At 31.3% G+C, this 27,940-nt stretch overlaps 1 protein-coding gene across 11 annotated transcripts; it reads right to left on the bottom strand.

Annotated features, from left to right (window-relative positions):
- Nucleotides 1–818: 818 nt before the first annotated feature.
- On the bottom strand, nucleotides 819–26,650 carry LOC143254373 (uncharacterized). 11 transcript variants are annotated; one of them, XR_013030159.1, is made up of 5 exons: nucleotides 22,057–22,364; nucleotides 11,024–11,055; nucleotides 9,916–10,338; nucleotides 9,251–9,364; nucleotides 6,775–8,682 (listed from the first exon to the last, which is right to left on the bottom strand). XR_013030159.1 is itself a non-coding variant. In XM_076509450.1 (4 exons), exons 2-3 carry the CDS (start codon nucleotides 11,039–11,041, stop codon nucleotides 9,940–9,942), a joined length of 417 nt encoding a protein of 138 aa, XP_076365565.1. In that variant the 5' UTR covers nucleotides 11,042–11,055; nucleotides 22,057–22,364; the 3' UTR covers nucleotides 819–1,775; nucleotides 9,916–9,939. The 11 variants fall into 11 exon arrangements, 3 of the variants coding, with proteins under 3 accessions (XP_076365565.1, XP_076365564.1, XP_076365562.1); XR_013030163.1 differs by lacking the exon at nucleotides 11,024–11,055 and adding an exon at nucleotides 20,286–20,329 and having other exon boundaries at nucleotides 6,776–8,682; XM_076509450.1 differs by lacking the exons at nucleotides 6,775–8,682; nucleotides 9,251–9,364 and adding an exon at nucleotides 819–1,775.
- Nucleotides 26,651–27,940: the final 1,290 nt, after the last annotated feature.

The following is a 27,940-nucleotide window of genomic DNA, read 5'->3' as shown; positions in this document are numbered from 1 at the left end:
AGGATTATGTCCTTACCCTTACACTTTACCTTAAACCATTCGTTAACTCTAACTGTGGAAATGACAGAGGAATATATGCTGAAATATGTAGAAGATCCATTTAGAGTACGTGACCCTGAGCTATGTAAAAATAGAATAATTATCACTAAACATTTTTTTTTTTTACAATATTAAGACACCATGAACTTGATTATATTAAATGTAAAATAAGAGCTTGCCTTGTCGATACTAAGCCCTAAATAAAATATAAATCGGTTTCATTATCGAACTGAAGTAATTAAATTAAAGAATAGTGGATATCTCAGATTGGTTAGAACTTGTTCCACTCATATCCCATAAATTACATTATCCTATAGTTTTAAAAGTAAAACTAAATATACAGGAAATCCGTTAAATATAAGAGTACCCGACGGGCAAGGACTTTTGATTATAAAAGAGTTACAGTTCATTCAAAATATAAATGTAGATTCAAATCTGAAAGGACTGTCAAACATATGAGATGAAATTTGAAACTTGCCCTGTTCGAGAGCTGGGTAAAGTATCAACGAATTTCAACAGCATGTACACCATGTGAGAGCAACAGCAGAAGGAAGAAGCTTAGAAGGAAGAAGTTTACTGATTCAGTGATCATATTTGTAGTGATACTATTAAGTGAATGTTTCGGGGTATTTCGTTAATTTTGTTTTTCGCCTAACTTTCTGCAGTGTAGACCGTAATAACCAAAAGTAGAATGAAAACCTGTAAAAATATAAATATCAAAATTCAGTTGTTGTTTTTTATGAAACTATGATCATTAAAACACAAACAAGCTGCTCTTTTGGTCCATGAAAAAACTATGTAGATCGAAAGTTCTTTTACAGAGACATAGAATATACAAACACACACAAACTAGTACGATGAAAATTAGCCTATCATATAACATTTTCTCCATAAAGCTTTAAGATTTTATTTTGAAATGTTCTTACATAGAACAGATTAAGTATAAAATAAATGACATTATTCATCTTAGTTAAAATCGTTTAGCCTAACTTCCATTAAAATTTTAATGGAAATAACAAATGATTAATTAATTTAGTGAATTTAGTCAACATAAACGTTATTGTACTGATGTTGTGACAGATACCTCTCGAGGATCTTGGTGTTGAGATGTTGAGAATTAACATGTTGAGAAAGTTTCCGCTGATCCTTTAGCGTTTCGTCTGTAATTACTCGACTATTTGCAAGGTTAGTAATGGATTATGAAAACAATGGATCCTCCATTAATGAGTGGAACTAAGAAGAAACTGACAGTTTGACACAACTACAGTATGAGATAAAGTTACAAAGATTGTTTACTTACAACTTTAAAACTTCCTCAAATGTAAATAGCTGGCTTATTGATCATATATCGATAATAAGAATGTGAGTACTGATACAAGATCAATCTCAGGGTCAAATATTTGACCATGTACTAATATTTTTTCTAGAACATTTATTTTTTGAATTATCAACACTCGATATAAATACTACGAGAACTATTTCTTCCAGAACGGATTAACGAAAGTTTTGTTTTAACTATAAATTACACTTTGTTTCTTACTTTATTCACTTTATTGTCTCTGCTTTCTATTACGAAAAAATCAAACAATAATTAAAGCAAAGTTTTTTATTTAAAATTTAATTTGCAGTAATTTCAAGTATATATTTTTCTTGCACAATATAAACTACGGGTTAATTGAATGAAGGTAAGATTTCAGAACCTCATCTCTATCGCCAATAATCCAGATCCCAATAAACTGTAAAAATAAAAACATATGTAAAGTTTCATATAAGTTGAGTTAAAAGTACAAAGTTTAGTAAAGTAAATCGTTTAGCCTAACTTCCATTAAAATTGTAATGGAAATAACAAATTATTAATTAATTTAGTGAATCTAGTCTACATAAACGTTATTTTACTGATGTTGTGACAGATACCTCTCGAGGATCTTGGTGAGAAATTCAACATAATTCCTCCTGTTTGTTGTTTATGTGATGCGAACATTGTTCACAGCGCTGCTTTACTGGGAGTTGTTTCACCTTTCTAGGAATTATGTTAAAACTTTATATTTCACTAACAATGTCCCAAAATAACACCAGGTCTCTTAACGTTACAAATTAATATTGGTCTAATTATCTCATGTTATTCTGCCTAGAGAAGCGCCACTTCTCATATTCGAATGATACCATGCAACAAATACAACTGTTTCTCGCTGGTTTTACAGTTAAACCGATAATTAACTTATAGAATAAACTATAGAACACTTACCACTGTCCTCATCTTCATTAGACTGCAATAAGGGAAAATACATTTGGGACGGCTAGTGCAGATACTCCTCGTGTAGCTTTGCTCGAAATTAAAAAAAAAAAACGAACAGACAACAACGCAAAATCTGAACAACAACTTTGATCTTGGCTGTTTTATTTTTCACAAATATTCCCTTAAGTTATGATAGCGCTATATCACCGCCACTTCACAAATACGCAAACTTCCAGATTACCTTTAACATGTTAACTAGATTACATCTAAGATCGTTCTTTTTCTATCGGACAGTGGTATATCGGCGGACTAAGAACGCTAGAAACCAGGTTTCTACACCAGTGGTTTTTCAGAACACAAATAGCCCATTGTGTCGCTTTGTGCTTAATTTCAAACAAACTCTATATTTATGCTTAAGTTCCTTTGTATATTTATATACTAATTCAAGTAATTAATTACTGATAATAAAGAATTACACCTGATTATGGAATAATTTTTAAGTGCTTTTTGAACTTTTTTGTAAATCGGCTAAAAGGTTGTTTATTTAATTTCTCGAAGAACTGCTAGAGGGCCATAATCATTGTTTACTATCGTTGCTTTTGTTTATAATTTCAATATCATTTATTAAATCCAAGTTTGCCAAACTGAATAACATCAGGGCTGAATAATTTTATTATTTAAATATCAACAGATCTTTCTTCCCAATCAATTTTCAAAATAGAATCTAAAGATAGGTTTTAAGAATTTGTAAAACATATTTTCAGTAAACTTTACAAATTAAAAATATTATACACACACAATATATACATTCAATAACATTTCACATTGACACACTTTCCTTGTCAAAGGAGTAACACGATTGTAAGAGAGTTTAATTCAAGGTAGATCAGTGGCAATTCAGTTGGTGATAAACTCAGTAAATACAGTAAGAAGTAAACAAAACGCTTTTGTAAATGATAACATCAGGAGGTAAAAAGGATGGTTGTTTGTCTGAGTGTTTTGAATTTCGCGCAAAGCTATACGAAGAGTATACGCGCTAGCCATCCCTAATTTAGCAATGTGAAACTAGCGGAAAGCAGTTAGTCATCACCACCCACCGAAAACTATTGAACTACTTTGTTACCAGCGAATAGTGGGATTTACAGTCACTTTATAACGTCCCCATGGCTGAAAGTGCATGTTTGATGTGACGGGATTCGAACTCGCGATCCTTGGAGCTTTTAGTATATCAAAAAGAAAATTCTATTTGGCCTGGCGCTACGTGGTATTTTTTTCAAAATACTATTGAATTTTTTTAACGTGGAGAAGTACTTAGTATTATATAGCAAAAAACGCGATTCTGATACCCAAGATGGGCAGAACACAAATAGCCCTTTGTGTGTCTTTGTGCTTAATGACAGAACAACGACAAACAACAAAAAGGTATATAATATTTATATATATGATCGCATGAGTAGTTTTTTGTGATTTATGTTCAAATACCAAAAGCTAGGAACAACGAAGGTAAGTATACTTTCCTATCAGAACAGTACAATTTTTTTTTTAATTTTACAATTATTAGAATAATACACCTGAAAATATTTTGTTACTCTTCGCAGCTATATGCTTCCAGTATAGATACAACAGTGAATCTTTACTCTTTGGAGAATGGCATTCGTGCTGCTCTGCGGCTGACAGTGTTGACAGGCACTGTTTTAAACATACTTTATTTTGTGGTTTGCTTTTGACTATGATCAATAGCTTTGGTGAAGTTTTAAAAAATATTGGAAAACTAAATTGCATATCTTTGTACCTATTGTTCAAAGCAATAAGAAAATATTTCCATTTTTCTAATGTTACTAACAGTATTTCTTTAATCACTTAGATAAGTACATTAGTTGCTTAATTAATTATATTAGTTTCGTCCCAACTTGTTTTCTTGCGTTGTGTTGTGAGAACAAGTACTCTTTGACGTAAATATCACATTCCACAGAAGAAAAAAACCAAAAAAACAAGGAGTCTCCAATGCGAAGGGTCGAACTAATTTGAACGCACAAATTGTTTTAAATATATTTTCAAGCCTTTAGATAATCAACTCGTTCATTAAGCAACTTTTTTGCACTGAAAAATTTATTTAAAAAATCATGATTTTCACAAAGTTTCGAAAAATAAACAAACAAAAATTTAAACTTGCCATCACTGTTATTTCACTCCACTATATATTACCCGCCTTTTTTTCCTTCTCAGGTTTCCAACACATACATTTTAATATCCATTACTACAAGTGCCTGTTTGAGGTTAAATCAGCAACGTTAGTCACGTGGAAAAAATGAATCTTTTAGTGTTTTGTTTAACAATAATTTGTTGTTTGGAATTAAGCAGGAAGATACACAATGGGTTATCTGTGCACCGCCAGCTACAGCTATTGAAATCCGATTTTTAGTGAGGTGAGTCTGCAGACATATCGGTGTTCTACTGGAGAGTAGAGGTAATGAGACAAAGGATAACAACGAATAAATTGACATTTCTAAATCAACCAGAAAGTGTTCACTTAAACGTGTCAATTTATTCTTTTATCTGTCAGTTTTATACACTTCTCTTCTGTTCAAGTACCAAAAGGAAATCAATATTTAACTTCTACTATAATAAAATCAATTAGAATAATCTCTTTGATCCCAGAATAATCTCCCAGTGATAAAACATCCATCAGTATAATCTTTACAACAGGTAACAAGAATAAAACAGATAATTATATCCAAACAGTTAAAATAATCTATATTTATCATTCATATCACTTTAAACCAATTATGTTATTTTGCCTCAGTGTCTCCAGAAATCTTGAACTTTCACCCGAAAGATTCATCCCTCATGACCTCATATTGACTTTTTTCAAAAGTAACTCACGAAATATTATGTACACATGTTTCATGTTAAAATATAATCTGAACACTCAAGATATTTGGGTCATGTAGTAAACAAAGTATAAATTATAGTATGTTGTTGTTTTTTTATTTTTCACTTTTTTATTAGTGCATTCAGTTTGTTTCCCAGATATAAAAATATAAAAATACTCAACTGGAATTTTAAACTAGTTAAAATTTTTTTGGGTTTTGTTTGATCTTGATAAACGTGATTTTAACGATTTCGATTACCGGACGACGATTCTAAGTAATTTTAAGCTTTGTTGTTTATATCATTATGTAGCAATTCACTTGATGCTTAGGTTTAAGTTTTCCTAGAAACCAAGAGAAAAACGGAACATTTTTTTAATATAAAACACTTAACTATGAGATGATTGGATGTTGTTTTTCTCGTGTTGTGACGTCAATTGTAACGTAAGTTACAAAAGAAGTACTTTTTCATTCGTTCCAAAACATATACTCTTCAAGATGCATGTCATATTCAAAAGAATCGTGAATAAATGACTCTGAAACATCATTTAAAGGCCCTTTCGAGTTTATTAGGATCCAATTTCTATTTGAAGCCATGAGAAAAAATTTTAAATACTTTTAAAAACTTTCTTTATTGATGTTACTTGAGACACGAAGTTTTCATCATCTCGTTTGCATTTATGGGTCGAAGAGCTGAGTAGAAGTCTCAGTGTGATAACTGATATCAAACTAAAAAACTTGTCTTGAGTTTCGATTTCGTTCAAAACAACATGTTAGCACTTTTTACAACCTTTACTTTTAATTTCGTGTCATGCGAAGGCTCAGTGAAATTTAACAAGCTTAGGTACGCCTAACACGCATACGATACTGTCATATTATTCATTTCAAAACATCCCTGTCACAATTTATTAGACTTGACTGTTGGTTTAGTAATAGTATTTGCATATTCTAATAAAATTATTGCAATGTCCGAAAAACTAAATCTGTCATACTTGACGTCAAAACATAAATCACACTAAGAATTCTTACACGTCGTTGTGAAAGTTGAGTTTGAAATTTTGTGACGTATATTTTATTATCATACAAAAAACGACTTCCTATCTAAAGAAATACAAAGTATAGCATATTACACCTCTTCTCAGATGAACCACCCATCCCAACCCCTAATCTCAAATTACATTTCTATAAATGTTCCAGGATGCTGAACGTTTCGATACCCGTGGAAGACATATCCCATGTAGACTTTTGTGTGCATTTGTACATAACTTCAAAAAACAACTGAACTATCCTGTACTGTCGAGCACCCCTATCCAGTTACGGTTCATGTCAACAGGAACAAAACATTTTTGTGAATGAACATATGTTGACTCACATATTTATGTTTCGTTTGCTGCCCTGTTGAGTTATGTCTCCAGTTTTATAACGGATAGTGTGTGTGTGTTTGTATTTTTTTACAGCAAAGCAACATCGGGCTGTCTGCTGAGTTCACCGAGGAGTATCGAACACCCGATTTTAGTGTTGGTATTTCATAGACTTACCGCTGTACCAGCGGTGGAGAAGGTATAGTGAAAGCTATCGACTTCGTGCAACACCTTTTCTGTTGTGGCAAGTTTTAATATTTGTGTCTTTCGTCAGTAAATATAAAGAACCGCTCGCTCTTCGTATGATTGCTACACAACCAAGTTAATAGGGTTAATAGATACGAATTTTATTTGAATGACCCAAATTATTACAATCGTTTCGTCTTACAAACATGAATCTTTTTATAGTCTTGTCTCAGGATTCAGGTGCGTCCAATTTTATTTTCCGTACATACGAAAAATCACGAAAAACTTTGTTTTAGGGACTTGAACGATTACATTAAACAATATACATATAATGAAGTGATTTTGTTTCCTTGGTTGGGACATAATACAAGTTTACTCAATAGACGAATTCCATACATTCACATATCGCTGTTTACCAACTTATAATTGGCTAGCTGTAATCTAAAACTATAACTAGTTTAGTTGTGTGAATAGTTATCACATAACTTCAACGTGTTTTGTTTTAACTTATCTCTATTATAAAAATGGTCATTATAAAACTTATTCATTTTGCTTCAAAACGTTTGTTCTAAATAAGTATTTAATCCACATATTTTTCACAAATAATTACATTATGACAATACAAAATATAAGATTATTCTTCTCTTAGTATTTTACGAAACAAAATTTGTTGTGTATATTTTGTCATCACCTGTGTATGTCTCTGATGTTTTGTACTTGCATTAGATTACTTAGACAAAAATATGGATGGGAGGAAAACAATAAAATATGACGAATCTTCGTAGAATGGACGGCAACTGCCTGTTGTGGAGAAACAAGTGTAGAGGACGACGTTTCGAAAGTCTTCCGTTTTGTTTGTTTGTTTTTTAATTTTGCAAAAAGCTACTCGAGGGTTATCTGTGCTAACCGTCCCTAATTTAGCAGTGTAAGACTAGAGGGAAGGCAGCTGATCATCACCACCCACCGACAACTCTTAGGCTACTCTTTTACCAACGAATAGTGGGATTGGCTGTCACACTATAACGCCCCCATGGCTGAAAGGGAGAGCATATTTGTCGCAAAGGGGATGCGAACTCGCGATTTTTAGATTACGAGTCACACGCGTTAACACGTTTGACCACGCCGGGCGTAAGTCTTCCGCCTTTCGTCTTCAAGTCGACTTGAAGACATATTTGTTTACTACACGGTCAAATGTTTGATCCTGAGATTTATTAATTGTAGCGACAAAGGTGAAATTTGGTTGTCAGTGAAAAGTCAATAAAGATGTAAGATTTGATGAAGAATGTTTATAAACGTTTTTTCATGTATATTAAGAATAAATTATTTTAGAATATTAAAACAAAGATCAATATCTGATGCTACCATCTATTGGTACAAAAATATTAAAGATGCGTTTCTCTCTGGTACTTCAAAGTGAATATCATTTTCTCCCACATTTCTGTTAGTTCCTATAACGGATGTCAAACTGTTACATTTCACTGGTAAACACTGTTCATCATAAACTAAATACTATATTTACATGTGTCAAACTATATTCAGTTTACAAGTTGAAACTTACCACTCTGTGGAATCAATAAATGACTCTAAATATTATAAAATTACACGTGACGTTTTTCTTTAATAAACCCATTGATTAATTTCGTTATTCAAATAATTTTGTCCAAATATACTAATAACAAACTAGCCTAATTAAGCATATGATTCTGTATCGAAACGTATTTCTGGTAAACACAGACAGACAGATTTACAAAAGTTTTCTTTTAACTTTAAATTACACTTTATTTCTTACTTTATTTAGTTTATTGTTCTCTATTTTTTATTACGAGAAAATCAAACTAAATTTAAATGCAAAATCTAGTTATATCAAAATTCAGTTTACAATAATTTCAATATATTTTTCTTTCACTATATAACCTACGGGTTGTTGGTTGAACAAAAAAAAAGATTTCCCAACATCATTTTTTTCGGCGATAATCCAGTTTCTAAGAAGCTATAAAAATAAAAACACATATAAAGTTTAATATAAGTTAAATTAAAACGACAAAATTGTCCATGTTTTTAAATGTAAATTATTTAATTAACTTCAATAATGTTTCAAGGATTGGGGAAGTTTATTCGTGATGACGAGAAACCCACTTGAAGCAAATATTATCTCAAGACGTTTAGTATGGGTATTAAAACTTTTATTAAAACGAAGTAGACAACAACGTTTCTACCTATGTACGTGATATTCAGGATAACAAAGAGCTGCAAACTTTCTCTTTGTTTTCCTGAGAAAGTTGATCTTTGAAGACAAATGTAAATTATCTTGATTACTGTTGTAATTGGTTTCAATATGCACTGTACTTTTATCTATACATATATATATAGATAATTTTTCTATTTATATCAGTTCAATTCCCATTAAATGTTTTTATAACAGATAATATATATACATATATACATCAGTGGGATCTTGGGTAACAAATAATATATCACAGACGCTATTCTATTTATGAATCTCCTCCTCCTCCCTTGCAGCTAATTGTAAAGTAGAAGTTAAAATGTTCCATTCTTACCCTTTAAGAAAATCGAAGATTACTTATGCTGCACAAACACAACTGTTCTCTCTCTTTTCCCAACGACTTAACGATGACTTCAGTGACTTAAATCGCTAATATCTGGTGTAGGATCTATGTGATATATAAAGTTCAGATAGCCCACTGTGTAATTTTTCATTAAATAAACAACGTGAGCTGATGACCTTATGTTTTTCATTTCATACCGTTACGTTTTAATTGGTATAAATTTTAAGCTCTGAGACATTACACATTACTTAAAAATTATTTAAATATTCAACAATTTTAAAATCAGCAAAGTTTACAATGCAGCTTCTTTCAAAAAGTTAACAAAGCAGTAACGATATGGTATGATTGTTATGAAAAGAACAGAGTGTGCATTCTTTTATCTTGTGTGTTAATATTCTCATTAATATATAAAATATTAGTCACGAGTTTTGAAACTCTTCGGCTACACTTTCCCCAAAGATAGGGCAAGTATGTTTTATACGAAAGGGATTTGAACTAGTGATCCTCAGACACATGAGCCGAGAGGTGTGACCTGGTGGTTAAATTGATTAACTTTATTATTAGAAAAGTGAAACTTTGAAACGTTTTCGTATTTAAATGTTGATGTACTAACTTATTTATACTAACTTGAACATCAAAATTAAGTGAGCTCTTACCAATTATTCTCAGCCAGAATGATTTTATGCGTCCAAATGTAGACTCTCATTCATTCTTAGCTCACTATCCAATCTTATATCACTTTCTCTTCCTATTCTTTGATAGCTATTTGCTTGTCTTGCTCTTCGTGTTCGTCTTCCCAACCCACCTCTAAAGTTAGAGCCACTATCAAAACCCAAATCTAAGCTTGTGCCTCTTCCAAACATATTCTTCTTGTATTTTCCATTTCCATCACCATTTCTGAAACCTGGTTTCTTCTCAAAAGCACTTTTATTCCAACGTTTGTCAAGAGCTCTCCTATTTCCCCCTATATCTCCGTAACCACTATAACCATTGGGGATGTTTCGGGTTATTTTGTTACTTCCATTTTCATCGTAACTTCCTAGAGTGTAGACCGTAATCACCAAAAGTAGAATGAAATTCTGTAAAAAATAAATGAAACTATGACCATTAAACAATCAAGTTACTTGCTTTTATCTTAAGGAAATTCTATAGATCCAAAGTTATTTTACAGAGACAAACAGTTACATAAACACACCTAAACTAGTACGATGTAAATTAGCTTATCCTATAACTTCCCCATAAATTTTCAACTTTTATTGCGAAATATTCATACATAGAACAGATTAAGTAAAAAATAAATGGCATTATTCATGTCAAGTCTAAATCGTTTAGCCTAATTTGTATTCATAACTGTAATAGAAATGACTGATTAATTTAGTGAATCGTGTCAACATAATGATTATTTTACTGGTGTTATGACATTTTCCGCTCTTGTAAGTTATGTAACTTGGTGGGAATTTCAACACAATTTTATTGTTTTATATGATGAGAGCGTTTCTTACAGTATTGCTTTACTGGGAATACTGTTATACTGAAATTAAATACCTTTCTAAGAATTACGTTATCAATTTATATTTCACTAAAAATGTAATGAGATCAGGTCACTAATGAACAGAAATTAATTTTGGTCTATTTATCTCATATTATTTTGCCACTTCTCATACGGGAATGATACCATGCTCCAAATAAAACTATTTGTTTCCGGTGAGCTGTGCTCGAGTTTAACCGATAAGTATCTTTCTGAATAAGCTGTAAAACACTTACCACTTGCCTCATCTTCATTAGACTGCAACAAGCTAAAAGACATTGATATCAGCTGTAAGTTAGTTTGTTATGTTAATAATGTTCTTCATATTTAGGAACTTATATAATGTATTGTTATCACGCAATCATTGTGAAGGCCAGAACTCTGAGTTACGAAACTGTGAAAACTCAGATAATTATTTACTTTTTTTAAATTATACAAAGGTCATACTTTATAGTTGGTTTTTCTTCAGATGTATTGACAAACGAATTTAAATCACAAATCAACGCTACAAACTTTATGGAAATGTTTTTAGTTTTCTTTCTGATACTGATGTATTTTCAAAGTACGATATCGTGTTGAATAAGCCTGATGGGGTTTATATAACTTCATCCAAGAGTAAAATACAATTTTGTTACAATCTTAATTATTTTGCGTAAAAACTTTAATTTGTTTCTTTTTATTTTACACATTATTATTATTTATATGTTTGTCACACTCCAAACGAGTTTAGGTTAGGTACAGTCACGTTATCTTTTATTCAATTTTATTTAAGTTATACGTTATACGGTGCATCCAATAATTACATCTTAATGTTTTATTGTTCTATGTTTCACAGTAGAGACAACTGAATATACGGAACATTCAGCAGAGAGACCGATGTGGCTTTACAATAATAAAACACGCAAACACAACTGAATATAAATAAACTTTCCGAACGTTAATTTTTATTGTCAGATACTTATTTAATAACATTTTTTTAGGTGGTATAGCATGTATCATTAACAGCTCATGTTCTCATTAAAGAAGTTTATCTTTCTTCATTACTGTTTCAATTAAAATCTGTAAACTGATCTGAAATCCATGCAAATGTTTAATTTACTTTACTATCTTGTTTTCGAGTAAATGATACGTGAATCGTATAGAATGTTTTATTCTTCTTTTAACTATAGATACACTATCTTTATTGATTATAATATCTGTAATATAAGTTATGTTGTATCGGATGTATCGCTAGATTTCTTATAAAATTCTGGACCTTATTGATTAACCAGATCAGAAGCTAGTGAATATAATAATACTGTTTGACTTTTAACTGTTTTGATGAATCTCATTAAATTGTACAATAACATGGTACACTGTTTTTCTATATTGCAGGTAATCTGTAGCCATGCAGGAAATATGGAAGTGTTAATGTAAAGTTAAGCCAAAGAGCTCGTTGTACAATACTGTTTCCGTTCATTATTGAAAAGGAAACGACGAAAATATATCAATAGTTATAATTTCTATTGGGAATGGAATTGCTAAAAGTGAGAAATCTATAAACTTAAGTTTTGATTTTTTAAAATATTCTGAAATCATGATTTCATTTGATGAATATTTCTTATCAAAGATTGAGGAATGTAGTGCCATCTGGTGTGACTCAAACAGTTTAAAAAAACGTTTTTTGTGTATGTGCCTGCAGACCAATGAGATTTTGATTTAAGATCATGATAAAATCACATCTAATAATGATTTCTGACTGTATATGATGATGAAGCACCAACAGTGAATTTATTTAGTCTTACCGCCACTGCTTTCATTTCTAAAAATAAAAACAGATGGGCAGATGTCATGGTATCTTATAGAAAAAATGTATTATCAAAGAAAGCTTCGACTGTCACCAATCCTACTTCATATCCCATAAATTCACTTTGAGGATTGGCTAATTAAATATTAAAATTGATCTATTGATGTTACGTGAGTGTGTGGCCAAATAATTTGTGATTTAGATAATGTGATTACTGAACAAAATAATGATAAGTTAATAATAACTTGCTTGCCTGATCAAAAACCGGGAACGATTCCTGAAGCATTTGTTAATAACATAACAGCCAGACACGGTCAGTACTTACTGACGGATAGAGATAGTAACTTCGTATCCAAGATAGTAAAAGACAGTAATCAGTTGTTAGGTGTCCAGTAAACTGAAATAAATTCAGAACGCAGACAGCCAATTGTTTGTGCTTGTGTTCAAAAGTCATCTATACATTGTATTAGTACCTTTCAAATAAAGATCAATAAGTTGGTTTGTTTCATATTGTTTGTTTATGATTTGTGTTGCATTGTTTGTTTGTGTTAAATAGACTTGTATTACATTGTTTATAACAAGTAAATTTGCATTATGTTGTTTGTTTATAACAAGTAGATTTGTTTGCTGTTGTTTGCTTATGACTGGTGGATTCTTTTTTATTGTTTGTCTCTAACTGGTACATTTTATAATATTGTTTGTTTATAATAATTTTAAAGAATTAAATATAATAAAGACCAAAACAAGCGTAAAAGTAATAACTTACGTCGGGTCGTTTTACTTGGGGTAAAATGAAGCTTTTTAGATTCATTGTTTATATTAATGTTATGATTATTAATACCCCAGCGTTTTTATGCTCAATTCTGATAGGTTATAACGTTAAAATTCAGACTTCGAAACCCACAGTAGGTGGAACACAGGTAGATATTATGTAAAACTTTACATATAACGGCAAACAAAAGTAGCATAAGCTGATCACATCTTCATGAAGAAATAAACATAATTTGCTCCATAATATTTCTTTAAAAAATTGGAAAACTAAATTGTATGTCTTTGGGCCTATTGTTCAGAAGAAATAAGAAAATATTTCCATTTTCTAGTGTTGCTAATAGTATTTGTTTAATCACTTAGATAAGCACTACAATTGCGTAATTAATTATCTCAGTTTCGTCTCAACTTGTTTTCTTGAGTTGTGTAGTTAGAACAAGTAGTCGTTGACGTAGCTATGACATCCCAAAGAGGAAAAAAAAAGAAAAAAAGTCTCCAATGCGCAAGGGTGGCACTAATTGATACAAATAGTTTTAAATAGGTTTTCAAGCCTTCAGATAATCAACTCGTTCATTGAGCAACTTTTTCACTCTGACAAATCTATTTAAGAAAACAAACATGATTTTTTAGTAAGTTTCTAAAAATAAACAAATGAAAATTTAATCATGTCATTGCTGTTATTTCACTGCAGTATACATTACCCGCCTTTTTTTCCTTCTCAGGTTTCCAACACATACATTTTAATATCCATTACTACAAGTGCCTGTTCAAGGTTAAACCAGCAACGTTAGTCACGTGAACAAAAATAAATCCTTCAGTGTATTGCTTGATAATAATTTGTTGTTTAGAATTAAGCAGGAAGATACATAATGGTCTGTCTGTGCTCCGCCAACTACAGGTATTTAAAACTGGTTTTTAGGGAGGTGAGTCTGCAGACATACCGGTGTGCCACTGGGGTGGGAATTAGACAAAGGATAATAAAGAATAAATTGACACTTCTAAATAAACCAGAAAGTGTTTACTTAGACATGTGAATTTAATATTTTATCTGTCAGTTTTATTCACTTCTCTTCTGTTTGAACAAGCAAAAGAAAATCAATATTTAACTTCTACAAAAATATAATTACCGTATTTTCCGGTTAATAAGCCGAATCGCCGAATAAGCCGAGGCCAATTTTCAGCTCTGAAAATGAGGGTTTTTTGCTTATTACCGCCCAATAAGCCGAAGCCATTTTTAAGAAGTGACAAGTTTCTTCAAAATGATTTCTTAGTCTCGTTTCAGCGTCAGCATGCATGTTGTGTGTGATCATTGGCGTTCTGTAGTAAAGCAGAACGTGTCGTATTGAGACAGAGATGGAATCAATATGTCATTCGTTATTGGCTCCACTCACTGTAATTAGAAAACCAATGAAATTCCAGAAACAACGTTTCACTGTAGTCTTAACGTGCTTTGCTGATGGGACAAAATTACCGCCTATGGTAATTTTCAAAAGAAAAACATTTCCTAAGAATAAGAAATTTCCGAAAGGAGTGATCGGCCAATTAGCCGACCCCAAAAATCAGGTCCAAAATTTAGGGCCAGAAATTCGGCTTATTAGGCGGAAAATACGGTAATTAAAATAATCTTTTTGACCCCAGAATAATCTCCCAGTGACAAAAACATCCATCAGTATAATCTTTAAAACGGGTAACAATAATAAAACAGAGACATATATATCAAAACACTTAAAATAATGTATGTTTAACCTTCATATCACATTTAACTATTATATTATTTTGCGTCAGTGTGACCAGAATTTTTTTACCTTTGACCTCAAAGTTTCATCCCTCTTGACCTCATATTAATTTTTCTTAAAGTAACTAACGAATTATTATGTACAAATGTTTGATGTTAAAATATAATCTGAGCACACCGGACATTAGGGTTATATGGAAAACAATGTGTAAATTATGGCATATTTTTGTTTTTCACTTTTTTATTAGTGCATTCAGTTTGTTTCCCAGAAATAAAAATATTAAAATACTCAAATGGAATTATAAACCAGTTCAAATTTTCTTCGGTTTGTTCGATTTTGTTAAACATGATTTTAACGATTTCGATTACCAGACGACGATTTTAAGTAATTTTTCGTTTCGTTGTTTCTCTTATTATGTAGCAATTCACTTGATGCTTATATTTAAGTGTCGCTGGAAACATTTAAAAACAATCTTTATTGATGTTACTTTAGACACGAAGTTTTCAGCATCTCGTTTGCGTTTAAGGGTCAAATACTTTTAGACGTTTAAAAGAATGTCAAAGGCCTAGAGTGTACTAGAAAGTTCTGAGTATAAGTCTCAGTGTGATAACTGATATCTAACTAAACAATTTGTTTTGAATTTTGAGTTCGTTCAAAATAACATGTTGGCACTGAGTAAAACCTTTACTTTCAGTTTCGTGAAATGTAAAGGCTCAGTCAAATTAAACAGGCTTAGTTAAGACTAACACTCAAAATTATAGGTATTACTTTAAAGTAATATCATTCATTATACGATACTCTCATATGGTTCATTTCAAAACATCCATGCCACAATTTATTAGACTGGCCTGTTGATTTAGTAATAGTATCTGCATATTCTAATAAAATTATTGCAATATCCGAAAAAATTAAGTCTGTCATACTTAACACTTGACGTCAAAACATAAATCACACTCAGAATTCATACACTTTGTTTTAAAAGTTGAATTTGATTTTTGAGAGATATCTTCTTATGATGATAGAAAAACGACTTCCTATCAAAAAGAGAACATTCAAAGTATAGAATATTAGGTCTTTTCTTAGAGGAACCACACATGCGCTAGACGTCCATAATTTAGCAAAGTAAGAAGGCTGATACTCATTACCACCCACCGCCCACTCTTGGGCTACTCTTTTAACAACGAATAGAGAGATTGACCGTCACATTATAATGTCCTAACGGCTGAAAGGGTGAGCATATTTGTGCGACGAGGATTCGAACCCGCGACTCTCAGATTAGGAGTCGAGCTCTCTACCCAAGTGGCAGCTAAAGCGTAACACGAAAACAAAGATGAATATGAAGTTTTGAATTTGAATTTAAATTTCTATGTTCCTCGAGATTAGATCATGATGTTCTAATAATCTGTGTAAATATTTAAGAGCCATATCGTATCTTCATCGGCCTCCATAGGTGCTAAATCGTTTCTCGGAGGATCCATCCACCCCCTCAACTCGTCCCAAATTAAATTTTGTATATTGTCCCAGGATGTTTAACGAAACAGAATAAAAGATATTTTTCGAATGGGTCTTTTTTTTTTCAGAAATATCTTTCATTTACATAAATTATTCGTATTTGTTTAAGTTTTGTTTCATAATTAACTGAACTAGCGTATAAGAACCAAACTTTTGTCCCTCTATCTGAGGGTACGAGTCCTTTCTTACAGCAAAGCCATATCGGGATATCTGCTGAGTCCACCGAAGGAAATCGAATCCCTGATTTTAACATTGTATATTTGCAGACGTATTGCTGTACCAGCGAGGGTCTCCTACAACTTTTAACAGTTTTAAAGAATCTTATTAAATACAACAATAAAATATGAAACTGTTTTCCTGCATCATAGTAAAACTGTAACCATGCAGGAAATATGGAAGTGTTAAAGTAAAGTAAAGCTGTTTCAGTAACTTATTCAAAAGAAAACGACGAAAATAGGTCAATAAAATATTATATGTTGGGAATGGAATTGCAAAAAAAATGTAGAAATCTATAAATTTAAGTTTAATTTTTTTTAATGTTTTGAAATTAGGATTTCAGTTAATAAATGTAAGTTTCCAATAAAATTTTTCAGGAATATAGTGCCATCTAGTGTGACTCAGACAATATAAAAGGAAATAAAATGATTTATTTTACGTATGTGTCTGTTGACCAAAAATATTTTAATTTAAGATTATGGTAAAATCACATCGAATAATGATTTCTGACTGTAGATGGTAGTATCAAAAGCGAAGTTTAATTAGTCTGATGGTGAAGCATCAACTGTGAACTTTATTAGTCTGACAGCCACTGCTTTCATTTGTTAAAATAAATATAGGTCGTTCGTTAGATGTCATAGTATCTAGTAAAAAATTGTATTATGAATGAAAGCTTCTACTGTCGCGAATCGTACATCATATCTCATAAACGTATTTTGAGACAGGTTTATACACGATAAGCATCGTTTGTGAAATAATATTTACCGAAGCCATTTGATACCACATACAGTATAAATATTATAAATTATATATATTACAGACATTATCATCAATAAAGTAAGTAAAACTAACCTTAAAAGAACAACATAACATACTTTACGAAGCACGTATGAATGACTTGGAAACAAGATAATTAGGTATATTAAACATTTGCAATGATTCCAGTTATGTTTACATAACCTTAAACAGCTGTTAATTGAAACTATAACGTGCATAAAATCGTATTTAATGTGAACTCGAGTTGTTAATCACACATGATATACCAACTGGAAAAAAGTTGTTATAAAATAAGTTCCTGTCAATGAAAAGCAGCCTAACCTAAACTCAGAAGAAAAGTTTTACATAACATAACGTAACTGTATCTAATCTAAACATAAAAGGAACGTATGATAGATAGATAAATAAATAATAATAAATTGATAAAATAGAAAATAAATTAAAGTTTTCACATTAAATAATTAAGATTGTAATGAAAAGAAACAAATAACTCTGTCATTATGTGTAAAGTTCTCATTTTACTTAAATTATACGTTCCACGGTGCGTCCAATAGTTATTTCTTATTACTTAATGTTCTATGTTTCACAGTAGAAACATCTGAATATACGTAAGACTCAACAGATAGCCCGAAGTGACTTCGCTATAATAAAAGCATACACACACATGAATATAAATAAACTTTTCGAAGACTATTTTCTATTGACAGGTATTGATATCATAAGAGTTTTTTCCCAGTTGGTATAGCAAAAATGATTAACATCTCACGTTCTCGTTAAACAAGTTCCTTTATCTACATAATTGTTTAACTTCACAGTTGTTAAAAAATGAATAAACTGATTTGAAATCAATTCAAATGTTTGAAATACTTCACTATCATGTTTCCGAGACATTGATGTGTTCTTCGTATGGCATGTTCCATTCTTTTTTCAGGTTAGTTTCACTAACTTTTTTTATTATAATGTCTGTAATATACTAAATGTATAATGTCCATAAGTTATTATGTATCAAAAGGCTAACTTAAATAGTATTCCTTGAGCTATATTTGCCGTATATAACCCGGTCTGAAAAGAAACACGTTTTCAGCAATACATATTATGTACGTATAGTGTGGTTGTAGTACTCTTTTGATAAACCCTTCTACTTGTTGAAAATCTCTGAGGAACTGTACAGAAAATGCAAAGTTTAAGAAATTAATAGAACTGACACTAATGTTTCATGTGAAGTAAATATTTATGTTATAATGTTTATCAGTTTTCTTTTTATTCACTTTTTTATTGTAATTATTCTACATTATCAGCTTGATATCTTCTTTAGAAATAACTTAGATCTTATGGGATATTATCGATATTAATAAATAGAAACCTTATTCTCAATTAGCTATATGAATCACTTGACTAATTAAGATCAGAAGCTACTGAATATAATAAAGTGTTTGACTTTTAACAGTTTTGATGAATCTTATTAAACTCGACAATAAAATGTCATACTGTTTTCCTATATCACAATAAAACTGTAAAAATGCAGGAAATATGGAAATGTTAACGTAAAGTAAAGCCAGTGAGTTCGTTCCTCCATACTGTTTCAAATAACTATTAAAATGGAAACGACGAAAGTAGATCAATAAAAATATTTCAGTTGCGACTGGAATTTACAAAAACTGAATTTGATTGATGCAAGTTTCCTGTCAAAATGTTTCTGCAATATAGCGCCACCTTGTTTTACTCAAACAGTATATGCCACTCGAATAATGAGATGTTAATTTAAAATTATGATAAAATCAAATCTAATAATGGTTTCTGACCGTAAATGTAGTAAAGCATCAATTGTGAACTTTATTAGGTTGATAGCTACTGCTTTGATTTGGTAAAATAAAAATAGGTCGTTAGATGTCATGGTATCTAATAAATAAGCTATATTATGAAAGAAAGATTTTATTGTAGCCAATCTTACTTCATATCCCATAATCTTACTTTGAGAATTGGCTAATTCCGTTTTAAAACTGATCTGTTAATGTCACGTGATAGTGTGACCCAATAATATCATTGCATAAGGAGTTTTTAATACTGTTCCTAAGATCTTTTGCAATATTATCTAGGCCTAATAACTTATATTCCATACAAGTTATTTTGGTTTTATAAATAGATTTTCCATCATTTGATAAACAGAGCTCAGAATTAATATTCATTTTTTTCTATCACATAAAAATTGTTTACAAATCAGGAAGAGAACAAACTCTTACCTAGTTCAATTTATTATTTCGTTTACCATGCTGAACATTTTTTATCATTATGTTTCTGAAGAAAGATATAAGCAAACTGGTACGTGTTAAAAGATTAAAGAAACTGAAGGAAAGGACCCCTATCAGAACGAATATATGAGTGATGAAAACTAGATGATTGACAAAAAAAATATTGAGGTTGAATCTGATTCCTCGAATAAACTAGATTTATCTTATGACGATGAAGAGATAAGTGAAGCCGAGATAGAAAATTAAAAGCTAGAGAACGTTAATGCCGTATATCAGGTGATGAAATTGTTGACATAGATTACTCCACGTATAGCCTGTCTAGTTTCGTCAAAGTCCATGTACCCAAGAACAGCATGTGAAGAACACCTACACCGACGTAAGCTGATACTGTAACCCATGACTATAACATTACATGACGTGGTCATGTATCAACTCAACCAGAAGTGATCCTTACCCCTACAAAAAGACGAGTGAATTTCAACCGACAAGTAGCTGTACCTAGGATAAAAAACGACATTAATAGAGTTAATGTCAGCTTTAGTGACGAAACTAGTGGTGTACTACGAGCTTTTAACAATATATAAAATTAAATGCATCGCTGTAATTAGAATTACGTAGACAATACAGGATGTATATAGACATTACTGTATGAGTTATATAAATATGTGTCTGTGATTATAAGATTTATATGTTTTAGCAGTTGACATAACTGCAGGTTTACAACGGTAATTATTATATAGATGAGTGTAAACATGGCGGTAAAGAATGTGAGTATTGTACCACTAGAGAGGAAGACGGTCATGATTTTTATTGAAGAAGGAAATTTTATATTATCGTGAGATAAGTGGATAATTGCTGAAAATATACCGTTTCCACAGTACATTCGATTAGTAGTTTGATTACGAGAAGAACTAATATTGTTCGAGAAATCGTTTTACGAGAGTGGTCATATTAGTTTCGATGACAGTGTCAATTTCATGTGACAAATTCCGGAACAGCTATCTTATGTTCAGTAATGATATTATAGGAAATATTAATTAAAAATTATAATACCTAAGATAAACAATATCCTGTTAAGATAGAATATTTGTTATTAGATTTAGAGAATATTAAAGATAGCTTTCCGATTTCCGATCGAACTCCAAAACGTGGTTTAATAGACGCTGGTGGAAATATTTTGAAATTTTTGCAACCACAGATAATTTACGTGAATTAAAGAAGAAAACAGAACATCAAAAACAAGTATCTATAGAAATGTTTAATTTAACATGTGATTATAATGAATTAATTAAACCAGACACTTGAATTACATGAGAAGGAAATTAAAAATGTATCATTAAGCCCTAGTAAACATTACTACCACTTTGATACCTACCAAAATAAGACTATCTGAGCCTCAAAAAAGCAAAAACTAAAATGTTTGTTTTCAATTCTAGAATTCAGAATATATTTATTATTATTATTATTATGCCTCTCGATTCCGTGAAGGAACATAGGGCCGCAATCGCTTGCGGATTCATTAACAGGCTGTTTTTTTAAGTGAGTAGATTGTTAGCCCACTGCACAACCCCCAACCAGGAGGAGAAACTTTAGCCGTCCCTAATTTTGCAGTGTAAGACTAGAGGGAAGGCAGCTAGTCATCACCACCCACCGCTAACTCTTGGGCTACTCTTTTACCAACGCATAGTGGGATTGACCGTCACATTATAACGCCCCCACGGCTGAAAGGGCGAGCACGTTTAACGCAACTGGGATGCGAACCCGCGACCCTCGAATTACGGGCCAGAATTCAGAATAATTATCAACAATTATCATTTAAAATTGAAAATAGTGTGACTGAGTTATTTACGATAGTACAAGTATTGTAAATAGCTGGAGACAGAAAGGTGAGTTCATGGTTTATTCGTACAAGTGAATTACATAAACTGTCAGATGAAATTATTGTACATAAAGTGAAGTAAAGACAGCCGCAGTAAAGGATTCACAATGAGTGTTCATAAAGATACCTTTGAAAGCAACAGATAGAAGATTCAAATTATTTAGGATTGTATACTTAAACCATTCGTTAGCTCTAACTGTGGAAATGACAGAGAAAGTTATGCTGAAATATACACAAGGTTCCATAATGTATGTGATCCTGAACTATGCAAAAATAGAATAATTTTATATTTGCAAAATTAAGACACCAGTAACTTGATTATTTTATCTGTAAAAGATGAACTTACCTTTTCAATAGTATGTCCTGAATGAAATATAAATCGGTTTCGGTTATCGAACTGACGTAATTAAATTAAAGAATAGTGGATATCTTAGATTGTCTAGAACTTGTTCTACTAGATTCCAATGAATTACATTATTCTATAATTTAACAAGTAAAACTAAATATACAGGAAATCTGTTAAATATAAGAATTTCCCTACGGGCAAGAACTATTGACTATAAAAGAGTTACCGCTAATTCACAATATACATATTGATTCACATCTTAAAGGCCTGTCAAACATATAAGATGAAATCCGAAACTTGACCTGTTCGAGAGCTGGGTAAAGCTTCAACTAATTTCAACAACATGTAGACCACGTGAAAGCTAAACCAATGATGATTATAGAACAACAATAATTCTATAAAACATGTTGAGAAAGTTTCCGCTGCTCGTTTAGCGTTTAGTCTGTAATTAGTTGACGTTATCGAGGTTTGTAAAGGGATTGTGGAAACTATGGACACTGTATTAATGAGTGGAACCAGGAAGAAACTGTAATATCTAGACACAGCTACAGTATGGAATAAAGTTACGGAGGATTGATTACTGACAAACTTAAAACAACCTCCAATATAAACAGCTGGCTTATTGATCAAATATCGATAACAAGAATGTGAGTACAGATACAAGAAAAATCTCAGGGTTGAATATTAATATTTCTTCTAGAATATTTTTTTTTGAATTGTTAACATTCGAAATATATTCTATAGAAACTAACCTCAACAAACATTTAGTTCTGTATCGAAACGGGTTCATGAAACACCAGAAAAAACAGACAGACAGATATTTACTACTTTATTCAGTTCATTGTTCTCTGTTTTCTATTACCGAAAAAATCAAACTAAATTTCAAAACAAAGTTTTTTATTTAACATTAAATTTATAGTAATTTCAAGTATATATTGTTCCTTCACTAAAAAACCTAAAGTTTGTTAATTGAATAAAGTTCACATTTCAGAACACCATTTCTATCGGCGATAACTCAGATCCTAAGACGTTGTGAAAATAAAAACATATATAAAGTGTTATTTAAGTTGAGTTAACACCTCATATTGTTTATGTTGTTAAAAGTAAGTTATTTAATTAACGTTAATGACTTTTAAAGGATTGGGGAAGTTTATTCGTGATGACGAGAAAATTGAAGTGAAAATGTATCTAAAGACGTTTGGCTTGGATATTGAAATTTTTATTAAGATAAAGAAGAGAACAACGTTTCCACCTTATTAGGTCATCTTCAGATGAATAAAGAGTTAGAAACTTTGTTAATCTGAGGACGTTTATGTTTTAAGACATCTATTAATTATTTGATTACTGTTGTAATTGGTTTCAATATGCACTACAAATTAATCTATATGTTTAATTTGTTTATTTATATAATTCTCGTTAAATATTCATATATATTACAGTGATATATATCACTGTAATGTAATGTAACAAATAATATATCACACACTCTATTACACTTATGAATCTCCTCTTCTTACAACTTTGTAAAGTAGAAGTTAAAATGTTCCATTCTTACCCTTTAATAAAACTGAAGATTACTTGTACTGCACAAACACAGTTATCCTCTCTATTCTCCTAGCGACTTATCGATGACTTTTGTGACTTAAATCGCTAATATCAAGGGTAGGTTATTTACAATAAATAAAATTCAGATAGCCCTGTTGCTTTCCATTAAATAAACAAGGCGACCTAAGGCCCTAATGTTTCTCATTTTTATCCCAATACGTTTTTAATGCGTATAAATTTTACCTTTTAGATATTACACATTACTTAGAAATTCAATTAACCATCAGAAAGCAGCAAATTCTTTAAATATTCAACTTTTTTAGAAAAGTAAAGATAACACAGCAGCTTCTTCCAAAAAATAACAAACCAGTGACGATATGACGTGATAGTTATTAAAATACCACACTATGCATTCTTATATCATGTGAGATAATATTGACATTAATAAAAAATTCAGGATTGTGTCCTTACCCTTAACCTTAAACAATTCGTTAGCTCTAACTGTGGAAATGACAGAGGAAGATATGTTGAAATGTGTAGAATGTCCACTTAGAGTATGTGACCCCAAACGATGTAAAAATAGCATAATCATCACTGAATCATCTTAATTTTACAAATTTAATCTTATGACATATTCTCTATATTACGGCTGACAATATATATAAATATTATTCACTAGATATATTATCATACTCTGATCACCATTGGTTCATTAAATCATCCCTTCGTGAATACAGTAAAACCGTTTGAGTTTTAACAGTCATGATGAATCTTATCAAATTCCCATATCACAGTAAAACTGTAACCATGCAGGAAATATGAAAATGTTAACGTAAACTAAAGCCGATGTGCTCCTTCTTCTACTCTGTTTTTGTTAATTGTTAAAAAAGAAACGACGAAAATAGGTCAATAGAAATATTTTACATTGGGACTGAAATTGCCAAATATGGAGAAATCTATAAATTTAAGTTTTATACTTTTTAATGTCTGGAATATAGTGACATCTAGTGTGATTCAAACAGTATAAAAGGATAACAGAAATATTGTTTTTGTCTTTGTGGTTGTCCACTAAGTAGATTTTAATCGAAGATTGTAATAAAATCTCTTCTGATAATGATTTCTGAATGTAGATGGCAGTAAAACATCAATAGTGAATTTAATTAGCTTTTCTGTTTGTTTCTTTTGGAATTTCGCACAAAGCTACTCGAGGGCTATCTGTGCTAACCGTCCCTAATTTAGCAGTGTAAGAATAGAGGGAAGGCAGTTAGTCATCACCACCCACAGCCAACTCTTGGGTTACTCTTTTACCAACGAAAAGTGGGATTAACCGTCACATTATAACGGCCCAACGGCTGGGAGGGCGAGCATGTTTGGCGCGACTCGGGCGCGAGCCCGCGACCCGCAGCTTACGAAGCGCACGCCTTAACGCGCTAGGCCATGCCAAGCCCATCTTTTCTGCCACTGCTTTCATTTGTTAAAATAAAAATAGGTGAGTAGATCACTTGATATCTAATAAAAACCTGTATTATCACAGAAAGCTTCACTTGTCACCAATCCTACTTCATATTCCATAAACTCACTTAGAGGATTGGTTAATTAAAGGTTAAAATAGATCTGTTATTGGAGTTTTTATTTCTGTTCGTTACATGTTTTGCCATATTAATAGGCCTCATAATTTAAATTACATAAAAATTATTTTTGTATTAGAAACATATTTTCCATAATTCAGACACGCAGACCACAAAATTAATATTTAGTTTCTTCTATCTCGTAGAAATTGTTTACAAATCGGAGAAAAAATAACTATTACTTGGATCAATTTATTATTTCCTTTTATCACAAAGAATATTTTTTATTATTATGTTTCTAAAGAAAAATATAGATAAACTGAAGAAAAGAGAAAAACATTTGTAACAATCAAATATATATCTTCATTAATCTAGAAATTTTCTGGAAATCTTCGTCTTATATTTTGAAAATTACGTCTTGTGGTCTCTCTTTTATCTATCAACTTGATATTTGCTGACTCTGTGTAGCCATTGTTTACTTATTCAGTGTTCATTACGTGCGTTATCGGTCCGTTGACAGAAAAACGTGAAAACGTTTTAGAACTTGGCTGTCAACTCTAACGAGATTTTCGTAGGAACCGAATAAGTAACAGTACCAGATACATATGTTATGACTGGGTATAACACCTTTTAGATTTCTTTTAGAACAATCAATGTACAACTGCCACTCACATTATTCATAGACTGCAGTTCATACTATTTGTATTATTTAATATAGCAATATTGTTGCAATAAACTAGTGAATGTTCACATGAACTAAAATGTGAAAGAAAAGAAATCCTTCCTAACCACGTAGTAGTAGTCAAGGCCACTAACAGAGAAACATTAGCTGCAGTAGTACAGCATAATGTGAGGAATAGGAAACACCAGACACCACAAAATAAAATAAATAGGGAATTATTTATCACGAAATATGTAAGAAAATATAAAGAAGGTGTAATAACATTACTAAAATTATATAGAGATTATTTGTATGACAAGTGACACTGATACTACGAAGAAGATTAAACACATAACAGGATTAAATGACAATAAACCTATAGCACAGAGACTTCATAGAGTGCCAGCAATTTGAATGAAAACAGTGAGTGAAAGATATGCTTTTAGAAGGAATAACAGATGATAGTATCAGTCCGCATGCCTCCCGGTTGTATTTCCTACGAAGGACATAAAGTTTAGGTTTTAAATTGGTGAATGTTGTTACAGTTAAAGATATTTATCTGTTACGTAATATACAGGAAACTTTAGAAAGGTGAAGTAATATTAAATACTTTTCGTCTATTGATTTCAAAGTGGATACTGGTAAGTAAAAATAAAAGATAAAGCTAAAACTACTTTTGTCTTACCTTCAAGTAAATATCAGTTCAACAGAATGTCCTTTTGTTTATGTGATACTCCCTCAACATTCCAGAGATTAATGAATATCGTATTATAACATTTACAATACTGAGAAAGTTTATGTTACTTCTATTACGTTATAGTGTTCGTTACGACCATAGATAACACTTAGAAAGACTGAAACGTGTATTTGATAGGTTACGAGAAGAAACTTCAAAGGTTAAATCAATCAAATGTCAGTTCTTGATAAAAGAAATGGAATATCTAGACGTTGTGAAACCTGACATTAAAATGTAAGGAATCCGTGCATTGATAGGACTTTATAGAAGATTTATTCTACATTTTAAGTTATTGGCAAAACCTGAAACTAAACTAACTATGAAGGAAGCAGAAGTTATGGGAGCAGATAAAAGACAAGAAACATTCGAGAAATTACGAGGCGTTGTATTAAATCACCCTTTTTAAGTTACCCAGATGTTAGTAAAGAAGTTATCATAAACACAGATACTTCACGCTAAGCTTTAGATAGGTACTATATCACAATTAGATGAAAACAGAAAAGAACATCCTATAGCTTATCACAATAGACAGTTAGGAAAAGCTGATACAAATCACTCAGTCACATAACAAAAATGCTCAGCCGTAGAACATGGAATTTCACAAACGAAAGACACGTCCACACTATAAAAACGTTCCATTTCAAAAAGTGCCAGGTTTATCCACACCCTCCCAGATAGTAGCTATGGATATTTTTGGTTCATTACTTACTTTATACAGAGGACAAAAATATGTGTTTGTCATCGCACTCTGTTCAACTAGATATATCGAGGCAATATGCTTGTCTGTTCATAAGAGAAAACAATTGCTGAAACATTTGTAAATAACATTTTCGCTCGACACAGTGTACTTCAGTACTTACTAACGGATAGAAATAGCAACCTCCTTTCCAAGTTAATAAAATATATTTATCAATTATTAGGTGTCAAGAAACAGAAATAGTTACTTTTTATCCAGCTGCTACTGTATTAGTAAAAATATTCAACAGAACGTTGCTAGATATGATCTCACAATACCGTGAGAAAGATCAGAAAACCGGTAGACAGCTGGTTCATTTATTACAAAAGTGTTGAAAATTAGTCTACTCTTGAAAGTCCGTTCTTTCTCTTGTATGGTAGAGATGTAATGCTACCTATACAAGAGATAATGACCCCTAAAATATTTAATCATGCAGTAGATTATGATCACAAGACTGAGCTATTACAGAGAATGCAGTTAGGTTTTGAGTTAACTATTAAACATTTGACCAAAGCTCCTGAACATTGAGAGAAACAAAAAAATAAAAAGGCGAAAACTAATGATATAAAATTAAAAGATAAACTACTGTTATATACCCATATTGTTAAGAAAGGAAATACCAAGAAACTATGAAAACA

This window comes from Tachypleus tridentatus, chromosome 6, assembly GCF_004210375.1.
Source record: "Tachypleus tridentatus isolate NWPU-2018 chromosome 6, ASM421037v1, whole genome shotgun sequence".
Taxonomy (NCBI): Eukaryota; Metazoa; Arthropoda; class Merostomata; order Xiphosura; family Limulidae; genus Tachypleus; species Tachypleus tridentatus.
The sequence above is the reverse complement of the archived record's forward strand: the minus strand, read 5'-3'. Positions and strand labels throughout refer to the sequence as shown.